Here is a 12,500-nt window from a genome sequence, read left to right as displayed (position 1 = left end):
ATTCTGTGTACTCCATTTGTTATTTAGCAAGAGTCCTTGCAGTCGAGAGATATTCATTGAATCTCTATAACAATTGGTAAATTATTGGCAACACAGAAAACACAGTAATTCGGTAATAAATATTGATCAGAAATAAATATGTACAACGCATCAGTAATAAACATGCTGTTTCCAAGCTGTTTGAATAATCACAAAGATCATTCCGTTACGGAAATTGCTCAATCATGTATGAACGCAATTTAACATTGTCATCACCATAGTAATTGGCTTGCGTTATCACTTCATTGGCGCCGTGAATTCATCAATGCACATGTTGTAAACCTGGGTTACCTCTAATGCACATTGATTAGTCTCCTAACATAATTAGCAATTGTCTGTCGAGCGGCAAAGTACAAATGTTTTCCTTAATTGAAAACCATTCGTGATGGCACGATTGCACGTTAAGCGTGAAACGGAAACGCCAGTAATTACCTTAGAATTAGCTTTTCTTTTTACTGCAAACCGAGCTAATGGAAATGCTGGATCCCTTTTTCACTCACTTTTCAAAACTTAGGAACACGCGGTTTCCTGCGCAAACCCAGAGAACTGGCCAGAGAGGAGATGGCATCTTCCGACCCAACTTAATTAGGAATTTTCACGCAATCCTTTCACTTCATCTACGATGCACCAACGCCGGGACGGCTCGTCCCCGCTTTTTCTCCAACAAAAGAGCGTGTGGCTCAATTAGTCGGTAGCTTTACCGGGCAAGCAGAACAATCGTTTCGGGTGGAGGGCGGAGGGCGTCAAATCGAGATCAACAGTGTGAAACACCTACGGGCACACGCCGTACGGAATGGAAATGAATTCGAAATGAAGAAAATTAAAGATGTAACATGACGTGAGTGTGTAACGAGCAGCACTCGAACGCTCTGGGCGAAATGAACGTTCAGAAAAGTGAAGCCGATCTGTTGCCAGCGCGCCATTGCCATTGGACGCTAATCCGGATGTTCCGAATTTCTCGCGCACCTCACTTGGACACGCCAGCAAGGTCTGGGAGAGCTTGAGCAAAAAAAGGAAGAGGAATTGGCCACGCAATCCAAGGTAAATTGATTTTTTTCCTTTGTTGCGCCCTGCCACGCCACGGGCCGCTGGCAAGGAGCGAGCGAAACAATTAAAATCGACATTCTGAGTGGTCTGCCAATGGTCTTCTGGAAGGCACGAACCTCCTCCAAACTCCCCTTTGTAAGCATAAGAAACAAAAGGAGGAAAAACATGATCGAAGAAAAACATGATTCGGAAGCATTAACACATGATAGCCCACACGGCTGGCTGATACGTGGATAGGGAACTTCTGCTATCGCCACCCCATATGGCACCCTTTCGAACGGGCAGCAGCAGCCACTTGAGTGGGGGAGGATGGTGGCTGGCCTGCGGTCCCTGCGATGCACTTGAGCAGCGTTGAGTGGCCACCAGACGGAGCAAAAGAGAAGAGGAGGTCCGGGTGGAGAGATGGTGCATTGCGTGCTCTTTCAATTGTGCTACCGACAACGCAGAAGCGGGGGGAAGAGATGATGGTGATGGCGATACGGGCACTCCTCATTGTACCAATTGGGCGAGATCGTGGTATCTGTTTGGACTTGGAGTTGCGCGTTGCCTGAATCTGGCCTTAATAGAACGCGCTCTCAGCATTCGGCACGTTGCTGAGTTTACAAATTGCAATCTAGAAGGCCCCAAAATTTGAGATCATCTAGTGCTCATCGTGCGATAAATTGCATAAATCTTTCCACGTTGGAAGCAGTTGGAGTTCCACTTACATACTTTTGTTCCCGTTTAACCAACAATAATGATGCAGCATGATGAGCTCCTCATTCCCCCCTCAACCGGGGGCGGTGTTAAATAGCATCATCACGCAAAATGGCACCATTCCTTCAAATTCCGTGGCCGTGGTGTGGCGTTTTGCTTTCTCGCTTAATTGTTAATCGCCCATCAGCAGACGCACGCGGTGCTGCTGTTTGATATGAAGACGTGCCATTTTGCGAATTATTTAAGGAAAGCGGAAGACATTTTTTGCTTCGAGACCGTGGCCTGCTAGCCCAGGGATCATTTTTGCAATTGAGACAATCGCACAATCGCTGACTACGATCGCTGCCCGACTCACTCACTCAGTTACTCATTTGTAACCATTTTTGGGATCAGCCATCACCTAATCGACGGTCGAGACCGAGACATCCAATGTGCGCTGTCTGATTGGACTCTGATAGCGTGGATTCGTGTGGCAGTTGCCTTCCGCTGGTGCCCATTATTGGTCCCGGGGTTCTTCCGTTAGCACACGGGAATTCGACGATTCCTTCGTTAGTTCTCTCTGCCTCTCTCGCATTAGCAACGGATTACCTCGATCCATGAATAAAACGAGGAACATACAATCAATTCATCGCGCGTTAGAATAGAACATCCGTGGCCTCGTATTCGTATGCAGCACAGCGCAACTCGAACAGACCGGATATGACCTACAAGTGGCAAACGCTGCTGGTGGTGGTTTGTTGTTGTTGTTGTTGATGTTGTTGCGCTCTACTACACACCACCAGTAAGGTTCCTCAAACCCTTCTACAAGGTTTAGTGGCATTGAAAAGCTGAAACATGATGGGGTGCGCGCATGTTTTGCTTTACTACTTGCAATAAGCTCTCCAAAGCACTGTTGCACCCTCTGGGGGGGATGAACGAATAAAAAAAAAGGAAGTCACTAATTTCCACCCAAGGCCATCAGTGTTTTGCAAAACGGTGGAATTGAATTAAATTGACAACCTGGCACGAATAGCGGTGGCACCGAAAAAGCGGGTTCCCTGAAGGAAAAAAAAAAACGCCGCTTGTGCCAACCTTTGCTGTCTTAACGGAAGACAACCACGAGACAGACAGCCGGGAGTAAAAACGCGCCTGGGTGAGACACAGTGAAGTGAAAAAAGCAAATCGATAGACCCTCGTGGAAGGAAAGCCGAAAGCCGTCTCGTAAATGATGCAAGGTGCTGCTGTTCTCGTGCCCAGACCCAGGCGTGGCCTATACCCTCGAATGCAAATAGCAACCAATCTCTCTAAATGGTTCTCACCCTTAACCGGGTCGGGTCTATACCGACCAAAAGAACCGAGCCGTTCTTGGCCGGCACACGGTCACTGGAACCGAATCCATCGCGCCATCGCGTTGTTTGGCCGCACAGTCCCGCGCGTTATTAATAATTCATGTGCATCGCCGTGCGCACGATGAGAACGTACTTCAGGCCTCTCTTCGCTCGCTCAGAGCCTTCATAAACTACACAATGGCCACCACCTCAGTGGAAAAGCGTCTCTCGTTAGATCGATGTAAAGCAGATTGAGGGTTGAGAGGGGGCCTGTCCTCTCGGTAGGAGATGGTACGACACGTGCGGTTGCATGGCTGGAAGAGATTTGGATGGTGACGAATCATCCAGGGTGTTTGGATTTTTAAGGGACTCGAAAAATGGGGTGGGAGTTATGTTGACGTTTGAAACATTTTTTATCACTTTCAAACGAGGAGCATTGAATTCGTAACACGAAAATGTACCCTTAGGCAGTGATTATTAATTATGAGTTAAATTCCCGGGCATTATTAACTGATTTCATTAGATTAAAATATTTTTAGGTCATTTATACGATAGTAAAAAAATTGAAATTTAAGGAAATCCACTGGAGAAAAGGGTGGTTGAAGCGATTTTGGAGCAACTTTCCATATTTTCACTTGAATTTAGTAGAACAGAACACTAACTAGCAGAAAAAAGTACTTTCACAATCAATACATCAGTGAACTTGTTGTTGCCAAGCTTAGAAGAAGTAAGAACAGTCACAGCCTGCTATGTAATGCCATGGCATTGCATGATGGGTTTTCTATGATTCATGTTATTTCTATGTTCTCGGTTCATTATTTGCTGGAATATCTATTCAGACTGAACGAATCAAACTTTTCCACAACAGATTTGACAATAAGCATCACTTTCCTGTTCGTAAGATTGAAAGAAAACATAATATAAAAAGGATGGGGATGGCACAAGTGAAGGTTATGCCGAATCCCACTTGGGACAGTTATGTGTTTATGAGCAACATAAACCTCCTCCTGATTGATTACAGGAGTGTGCTGGATCGATAATGCTCCGGGAATTCCAGCATATCTCTTGAGAATGGTACAACGATTACTAGATTCATGCTGGCATGCAATACGTACAATTAAATTAACCAACAAATTGTATTTCCTGAACTCTTTTGCAGATTTGCAGATCATAAGATATGGTTAAAACCGAACTGATTGGGCAGCTATAGCAATCGAACAGTAACATTGTGGCTTTTTTGTGTCATGCACCAATTATCTGAATTATCGAGTATCTTCAACTAAAAAAGTCCAAAGAAAGTCCTGGACCATAAAGCAACAGGTTGCAATGAAAGAGCAGTTACACTTGAAAAGATCAACGAATATTATGCGGTGGAGTGGGTGGTAACGATATCTCTCTCTCCAAACAAAGAAGAACCCATCAATGATGCTCCAAAGGGCATTTTTCTGTAAAACTATCTCACGGTCACATTTCGATGAAGAGTTAGAAAGCGCTCGTTGGAAAATAAGCTCGGCATGAAAAAAAAAACTCATTTCAATCGGTTTGATGCCACCAGCGGCCAATTTCAATACAATCGCACCAAACTGACCGAACCGGCGATCCGGTGATCATCCGTGTATTCGGATCCATTTTCAATATTTCTTTTGTTTCTTCATGTACGGATTGCCGAATTCCCACGGCCGGAGCCGCCTGTCGACTGCCTTTATGACTCGATAAGTGGAAAACCGTATCGAGTGCTAACGAGGAAAAACACACAACAACGCGTGGCGGGTTCATCTACCCCTCTCACGAAGCTCAGCAATGGGCATCGAAGGAAAATATTTCCACCGGAGAAGCTCACCTGCAGATGAATCGGCACTTTCTTCACTGGAGCCGGCGCTGGGGATGCCATTTTCCTGCTGTTCGCTTCGTTCTGCTGCTACAAAGTCCGGTGGCTGGTGTGGTTTTCCTTCTGTTTTGATGGACTTTTTTCTGTACACCACCGGGAGTGATGCCCAATTCGCTTGGTATCGGAGGGAACCGGCTATCGCAACACTTTTGATCCACTTGTTGTTTAGCTTCGCACGTCAGCGCTGCACTTCGTCCTGCTTTTCACTAGTATTGTGGGCCACTTGTTTAAGGTTTTTTAGGGGGTCTTCACGCACTACACGCCACTTACACGCTTTTTCACTTCTCAGCTTGGCATACAGAATTCCCGCCTCTGTTGCTGGCCTGTGCGGAAAATTGGGGCGGGAAAACCTTTCATCAATATCGCATCACGAAAAGTAAGATAGTTGCCATCTGGATTCCGCGACTAGCGCCAGCAAAGGGTGCCTGGCAAATGGTTTTTCACACTTTTCCCTAAATCATAGGCTTCGCTTCGCTCGCGATTCTCTAGAGTCTATAATTCAGGTTTTTTGTTTTGGAGTCCCCCCTGCGCTGGTGACCATTAACTTGCGCCCCCTTCAGTGGCAACAATGTAGAGCACAAGTCGAAAAAGCGACCATCAGTCTGTCAGCTGCTGCTGTTTAAGTCATTAACGCACGCAGACACCGCTCCATAGATCTGGAGACGGAAACTGGAGCTCGTGCCCCCCAGCTATCTCTCCCTCCCGGTCGTAAACCTCATCGAATTATAGTTCTCTTCACAGTCCCCACCTTCTTCCTCCCCCGTTATGCTTCGGTGCGCCCGGAGAAACAGAAAGAAAGAGAGGAGCTGGGTTGTGGTTGTTCCGCCTGGCTTTGCACCAAACGTGGTAACGGCAACGCAAAGAACTCGCAGAAGTTCCGATTGCGACACAGCGCGCGCGTCCAGTGATCTAAAGTGTGACGTCTTCACAACAGGTTGGTGTTACGTTTCGCCCTCGACCAAGCAGTTCGTTCGTTTGGTTTTGAATGTTCCTCGTCGGTGTGTGGTGTGGTCAGGAGATAGGCGATTAACGTGCGACACGACGATGGTGGTCACATTACTCAATTCACACTTTACGCCTTTCATAGCCCTCTGTGATGGTATGATATGGGATGTGCGTATGAGGTTACTGGGATTGTAAATATATTTGTTAAACGTAACAGATTATCCAGAGTGTCATGGCACTGCCGATGGGTCGATCCAAGCAATCTACGCATCACTATGCGCCGAATCATCATTTCCGTAGCATAGCAGGGGCCAACATAATAAGGAGAGGATGCCAGGCACCAAAAGGGGGCTTTGCTTTTTTGTGGATGCGGCATAAGATGCTTGCCGTTGGGCCCACCCCGCACACGCACACGCACCTACCGCCGCTAAACAGCGTACAAACGGGCGGGCACGCATGCCTAGGGCACTCAACTGTTTGCTTCCCTCTTTAGCTGCGCATCCCACCGTACCCACGGGCACACACGTGGCCCGTGGCTGGCAGGCGGGCTTCTACCGGCACTGGCCGACTGGATGATGAACAAGGAGCGCGTGAGCGAGAAACGGCGTAGCGACGCAGATCGGACAAATGATGGAATGCACACCATGTTTGGTGGAGTCATTAATACTTTTTCTTCTCCGGACGAGTCCGTTCCCGGGGTGTTCGTGGATTCGGGTTTATGGTTCAACCGAACACAACAAGCGCAGATTGGGCAGGGCTGGAGAAGCGATGGGTTCTTCTGATGGGGTTTTGTTAGTACAAGTCTATCCAGCGGGGCAAAACAACATGTTCGCTGGTTCTCTGATGGTTAGCAACGATGGCTGGTGCGCTTTATCCTTTGGTTCGATCACTTCCAATGTTCTGATCTTTGTGCGTCTTTTCAACAAACATGCGCGATCGATAAATATTGATTTATGACCTTTCTCTTTTGGTGCACATTTTCACTGTTCTTGAAGGTTCTTGAGCAATGATTGTGTTGATGCTCTCCCGCGGGAGTGTAATCGGTATCACACCAGGGTGCGATAGGAATGTGTAACATTATGTCACTTTTCTGAAGTACCTGTGAACACCGTTCGATTGTCTGTCGGTTTTGATAAACGATAGATCAAAGTGAATAGAGTGATGGAGTGATTTCGTCGCTACAATCTTCCGTTTCAACCGTAGTCCATTGATTGGTTGCTTCGATTGGTCGCTACAATCAGGGAGACGGACTCCATCTCAGGTGCTATTGAATCGGTTATCATCACTTCACATCGGAGGTTGAAAAATGGGTCATACCAAGGAAGCGCGATAAGGTACGCTTTGTACCGGTGCTGATAGCGTGATCGTTCTAGCTCGCGGGCAAAAACAAATCCACGGTCCCGTCGGAATAGATCACTTCCATGGTGCACCCCCACCCCCCCCCCCCCCCCCCCCCCGACCCGGTCCCGATAGACTGGTGCCCATCAGCGTGACAGAGTGCAGAAATGTTTGTGCACGGAGACCCAACGGGCGCCCACCCGTTCGAATAGGTCACTAAACCGGGGGTGGGGCCCGCTGAACCATGATCTACGCCAAGCGAACCGTGGCGACGCGTGACCACACACCTGACGGGCGCTCGAAGGCGATCCATTTCGTTGCGTGGGGTAATTGGCCGCAGCCTTGCGGTTTTTCTGTGCAAATGCTTGACCACCGACCGGGGGGCACTGCGAGTTGGTAATCGGTTGCGCACTTTCTGGTGCACCCAAGACATCCCGTCGAGGCCTACCTATAGAGACTGAATTTGTAGTAGACGGAGACGAAGGAAACCGAAGTAGGCGACTCGGCAGCTCTGCCGTATCGTAGAACACCGACTATAATGTCGAGGAAAAGCGTTGACGTTCTCACTTGAAAAATCGTGAAAAACCTAAAAATAACCATACCATTCCCTGCCGGTGGTGCCGATGGGTGTGCCCATGGAAATGTACCGTGGGTTTGTGTGTGCGCGCACGGGACCGCTCTACACGACATCTGCGCCCCAATAGGAGGAAGCCGTACATTACGATTGAATTCGAACAACACAACATCCCGAAGATAAACACCGGGAATGTGTGGCGAGCCAGCTAGCCAGCGGATAACATGGGTTTTCCGTTCCCCTACTCGTTCCCTTTACCGGCAGGCGCGGAGAGGGGTTAGTTTTGTTCCTTTTTCGTTTCGAATTCCGATCAAAACGGAAGCGGAAGCATTGGAAAACGGCTCATTTCATGGCCGAAGCGCTACGGTACGGTGATGATCAGTGGGCTCGTCGTTCCGGCACTTCCATTTCTTCTTGTCTTTCTCTCTGTTCATCGCTAGAGTCTAGGCCCCTGAGTACGTACGCCAACGAAAGGAACGTCGAGATGCCGTCTCCGATTTGGTTCGCAGCAACAGCAGCCTCGTTTGCGCTTGGGCCGATTGCCCTTTTGGAGCACCTTTGCGGGACTGTTTTCCTCCGCTCCCCCCGGGAAGCGGTTGTCCAGCTAGTGGTGGTCGTTCAGCAGCGTATCGAACGGCGCAGCATCATCTCTCGCATACTCTCCCGGAACAACGGTTCAGCGGGAGATGAGCGCGATGAAGTGTTTTCCATTTCCATTTTCTCACGATATTCTCTTCTCTCTCGCACGGACACACGGTTTTTAGCGATTAATTTGCAGGCGATTTGCTGTCATGCCATGGGATGGGTGGTGTTATCACTTCCAATTTCCACGTTCTGGTGTCGTGGTGCAACAAGCTCACAAGCTCCGGTCGCCATGCTGCCACTGCCGTTGCCATTGTGCGGTAATCCAATGGCAACTATTTTATGCGCCAACTCATTGCGAAGATAGTGACAATCATCGAAACCTCGCACATCCTCGTCGCACATGCTCAAGGGGTTCGTACCGCGCGCTCCCCTTCAAAATCAACGGCAAAAACCGTAGAACCGTGGTGAATTCAGCAAGGGGGAACACAAAAACCGCACACACACTCACACTCACATACGCAATAAGCACCCTTTCAAGGGGAAACGCACGAGCGAAATGAGGAAAAGCGACGTCGATGGCGCCAGGCAACGCAACGGGAAAACTAGGCGGCCACTACTACGATTGAGAAAAAGAGAGAGAGAGACGATGATGCCCAACCTCTTGCTCTATTTTTTTGCTCAACACACTGGCCACTGTTTAATCCGATTAATTTTATCAACGATTTATCACAAGTCACAAGAGAATACTGAGCACGCTGCTAGTGGTCGGTCGGGCGGGCCGCAATTTTGCACGCTTTCGAATGGTGGCACACTTTAAATTTTCTCTGCGGAAACAACTGCGAGCCGAGAGCAGCGTGCAACACCATGGAAACCGATGGAGAAGAAGGAATCGCGGAACCTACGTTAGCGAGAGAAAGGGAACAGCTTCAAACTTCTATTGCGTCTGCCCGTTTGAAAAAACACGTCCGTTTCGTCCGAACCGAAAATTGTGTGTGGAAACGTGAGAGGATGGTTCGCTTCTATTTGCACCCTCACGCAATCCAAGGGTTAACACTATGGGAAAATCATTGCTACCTCGGAACGCAGTATACGATTTTTTCTTTTTCTAACATTTATGGTTTCCATGATTGTTTTGAAGGTATATGCACCTCAATTAAACAGCCGTCTCGATAAAATTTAACCGTGTTTTTCGATCGCCAAAATCGGTTTGTAAAATTAAAAAAAAGCAGTGCGAATATGCGCGTGTACGAAAAACCCATTGTTAACACCGTTCTATTGCAGGTTTTTCTTATTCTTTTTCACAGGGATGGAGGATGGATTTTATTTCGTAAGTTTAACGCTCAAATTAGGCGCAACATGATCGTAGCGTAGCATGATGATCAACTTTAAGTGCGATTTGGGGTCCCATAAACAGTTTATCGCACCGTTAAGTCGATGATAGACGTTGAGATGGGTCACCGTGATCGGATGCAAAAATACGGGCCGGTCCACTTGTTGGATGTTTGCTCCTTTATTGATCACTGTGTCTCATCGTTCCGAACTCTCTTGGTTCACTTTGATTCGACAATTTGATTTGAATTTTATCTCCCGTTTTGATAAGATCCCGTCGTTATTGCACTGTACTGGCGGCGAGGACTAGATAGAATACAAACGGCGTGAAACCGCATTGTGCTACTTAAGATAATTATCAATTAATTCTCATCCCATAGAACATGCAGCGTTCTATTAAGCACTGGGGTGCCCAACTTTATCGAATGAAGCTAAAACATAAACTCGAAGTTGCAGTCATCTTACCCAAACAAGCGCAACGGGTGGCATCCAAATCTTCCTAGCCTCTCCGTCTTGCTGGCTTTTTCTCACTTTGGAATGGTTCACTCTTCCTTGGCATGATGGTACTTTACGAAGGCAATTGCTGCCAGCTCCTTGCAAAATTCTTCCAGCACAACGATCGATTCGAATAGGGGATCATTGATTTCCTCTTCGTCTTCAGCATGCCCACCCGGAGCCGTCGTATCGCTGCTTCCTCTGCCACCGCCCCCATCGTGCTCACTGTCTTTGTGGTACAACGGTGGGTTCGACAGCAAACGCCTGCCCGTGTCCTTGATCTTCTCCTGGAAGTTCTCAACCCGCGGTATCTCCGTCAGCACCTGGCGTGCAAGGAACTGCATGACGGACCAGAGGGTCGTAGCACCGGTAGCTACCGGTATTTCTGGATTGAGCAAAATTTCATGCAAATACGGATGCGGAAAGAGGGCCAACTTGGAGAGGATGGCAATCACGGCCAGATTCAGCTCGTACGGTTGCGTGTTCATATGCTTGACGTGTGAGAACAGTAGCTTCAAAAGCGGTCCCTCGTAGAAGCTCTCCTCCGAAATGCCACTGTCTCCGCACGTCTGCAGATCCGTTGCTCCCGAGCGGGGCTTCTTAACTGGTTTCATTGGTGGTAGTGGCACTACGGTCATCATACCTGAACTACCCGTACCACTTAGACACGGTTCGCTGTGGCCAGCTAGTGGGGACGACTCGCCACTTTCCTGCCACACGGCTTCAACGGGCCAACTGAAACCGTGCGTTTTCTTTATCCACGTTTGATAGTGTCTATTAGCGTCCTGCATGTACTCCTCGTAGCAAATGCCGCCCGCATCATTGATAATTTGACGAGGCAAGAGAAGCAAGAAGCTAAAAAACAAGAATGCTCAAGGCGTTAGTGGTGATCGAGTGCCTTTTTCTACCAAACTTACTGGTTAATAATCCGAAGGATGTTACTCGGGGCCAGTGTGCGAGACTTGATCGGATCATCGGCACTGCCACGCCGTCGTTCCCGGTTATCCTCCTCATCGGACCAAGATTGAATGGTTGACTGTGAGTTGCTATCGTAGTAGCCTCGATTGTTGATGTAGAAGAACAGCATGCCATGCAGAATCTTTTCGTGAGGATTATCCAACAGAGACTGTGATTGGGTTTACATGGGCGAAAAAGAGAGAAATACAATATATTTAGAAGGTAACCGTGGCCATTAAGGATATTCGCAGTTTACCTCAACGAACTGCAGTGTTGGTAGGAAAATGTCCGTATTCTCGTGTGCGTTCTCAATCAGAATGGTAAGCAGACAGTTGTTCACATCCATCAGTTCATCCTCCCCGACTAACCAGTTGGCAATCTCTGAAAAAGTATGATTCGCAATCAACCATCAGTTATTGCTTGTGTTCGTATATCCCTCCCGTGACATCACTTACCATCGAGCAGCGGTTTGGATTGCGTTTTCTTTACAATTTTCGCCGTCAGCACCAGTGCGAATGGGGCGAAGCAACCAAGCAACGATGATTCGATGTAGTTGATAAGCAACTCCTCTCGTATCCGGGGCCCTAGCTCCGGTACCAGCAGTGCGCTTTCCTTCATCAAACAATCGCAGTAATCCAACCAGCAGAGAAACGCCGTCAACTGGTAGCGACCGATGTAGTGGGGTTCTTCGGGATCCCGTGGAAACAGTCCCCACGTGACGTTGGCGTCTTCGATGTCTCCGGTGTCCATATCTTCTGGAATCTGTTGGCAGTTGGCCGCCAACCGGGTGGCCATCATGGTCGCAAATCGTCCAATGCTGTTGCGGATGGCTTTGCAAGATTTACGAAGGGTGGGCAGCGAGGCCAGAATGAGAACACCTTCGCACGCTCGTACGACGATCGTACTATCCTGTGGGATGAGAGAGTAGTTCAGAAAGGATCCCAGGAAGGGCTTATCAGTGCACACTTACCGCGCTATCCAGGTAACTAACAATGGCGTCGAAGAGGATCAACTGATCTTCATCATCACAATCACAGGTCTCGATATCAGCCTTCTCGCTAGCATTACTCACTGGCAGCGACTGCGGTTCACCTTCGGTCTGTGGCTCCCCTGATCGCTCACTCTGATCTTCTGTGATCAGAGAAATCCTCCGCGAATCGTACTCTAGCTTTGTGCTCAGGAACAATGGATTGTTTACCGGTGCTTTGTTCACACCGAGACCCTTCCAGTTGCCCAGCATCTGGGCCGAGTGATGGTGCGATTTGAGGAACAGATTCACGAGAATGGAATCCTTCCGCAC

The 12,500-nt window shown here is 48.3% G+C and overlaps 2 protein-coding genes across 5 annotated transcripts in view; both read right to left on the bottom strand.

Annotated features, from left to right (window-relative positions):
* LOC126569037 (dihydropyrimidinase) overlaps window positions 1-9,407 on the bottom strand; it is a 15,598-nt gene extending 6,191 nt beyond the window's left edge. Inside the window, exons 1-2 of one of the 4 annotated variants that reach the window (XM_050225826.1) lie at window positions 9,322-9,407; window positions 4,930-5,295 (exon numbers count right to left, since the gene is read on the bottom strand). In XM_050225826.1, the coding sequence (XP_050081783.1) occupies window positions 4,930-4,980 (51 nt within the window). In that variant the 5' untranslated portion in view covers window positions 4,981-5,295; window positions 9,322-9,407. Of the gene's footprint in view, window positions 1-4,929; window positions 5,301-9,077; window positions 9,276-9,321 lie in introns of those variants that run through there. The other 3 variants (XM_050225825.1, XM_050225827.1, XM_050225824.1) reach the window with 3 other exon arrangements.
* Window positions 9,408-9,847: 440 nt separating this feature from the next.
* The window catches only part of LOC126579890 (FHF complex subunit HOOK interacting protein 2A-like), a 3,532-nt gene continuing 879 nt past the window's right edge, over window positions 9,848-12,500 (bottom strand). The window contains exons 2-6 of the mRNA XM_050243595.1: window positions 12,171-12,500; window positions 11,656-12,109; window positions 11,457-11,581; window positions 11,161-11,369; window positions 9,848-11,098 (exon numbers count right to left, since the gene is read on the bottom strand). The exon at window positions 12,171-12,500 is cut by the window's right edge and continues 570 nt beyond it. Coding sequence (XP_050099552.1) covers window positions 10,291-11,098; window positions 11,161-11,369; window positions 11,457-11,581; window positions 11,656-12,109; window positions 12,171-12,500 — 1,926 coding nt within the window. The 3' untranslated portion in view covers window positions 9,848-10,290. The remainder of the gene's footprint in view (window positions 11,099-11,160; window positions 11,370-11,456; window positions 11,582-11,655; window positions 12,110-12,170) is intronic.

The sequence above is a fragment of the Anopheles aquasalis genome, chromosome 2 (genome assembly GCF_943734665.1).
Source record: "Anopheles aquasalis chromosome 2, idAnoAquaMG_Q_19, whole genome shotgun sequence".
Classification (NCBI taxonomy): Eukaryota; Metazoa; Arthropoda; class Insecta; order Diptera; family Culicidae; genus Anopheles; species Anopheles aquasalis.
The sequence above is the reverse complement of the archived record's forward strand: the minus strand, read 5'-3'. Positions and strand labels throughout refer to the sequence as shown.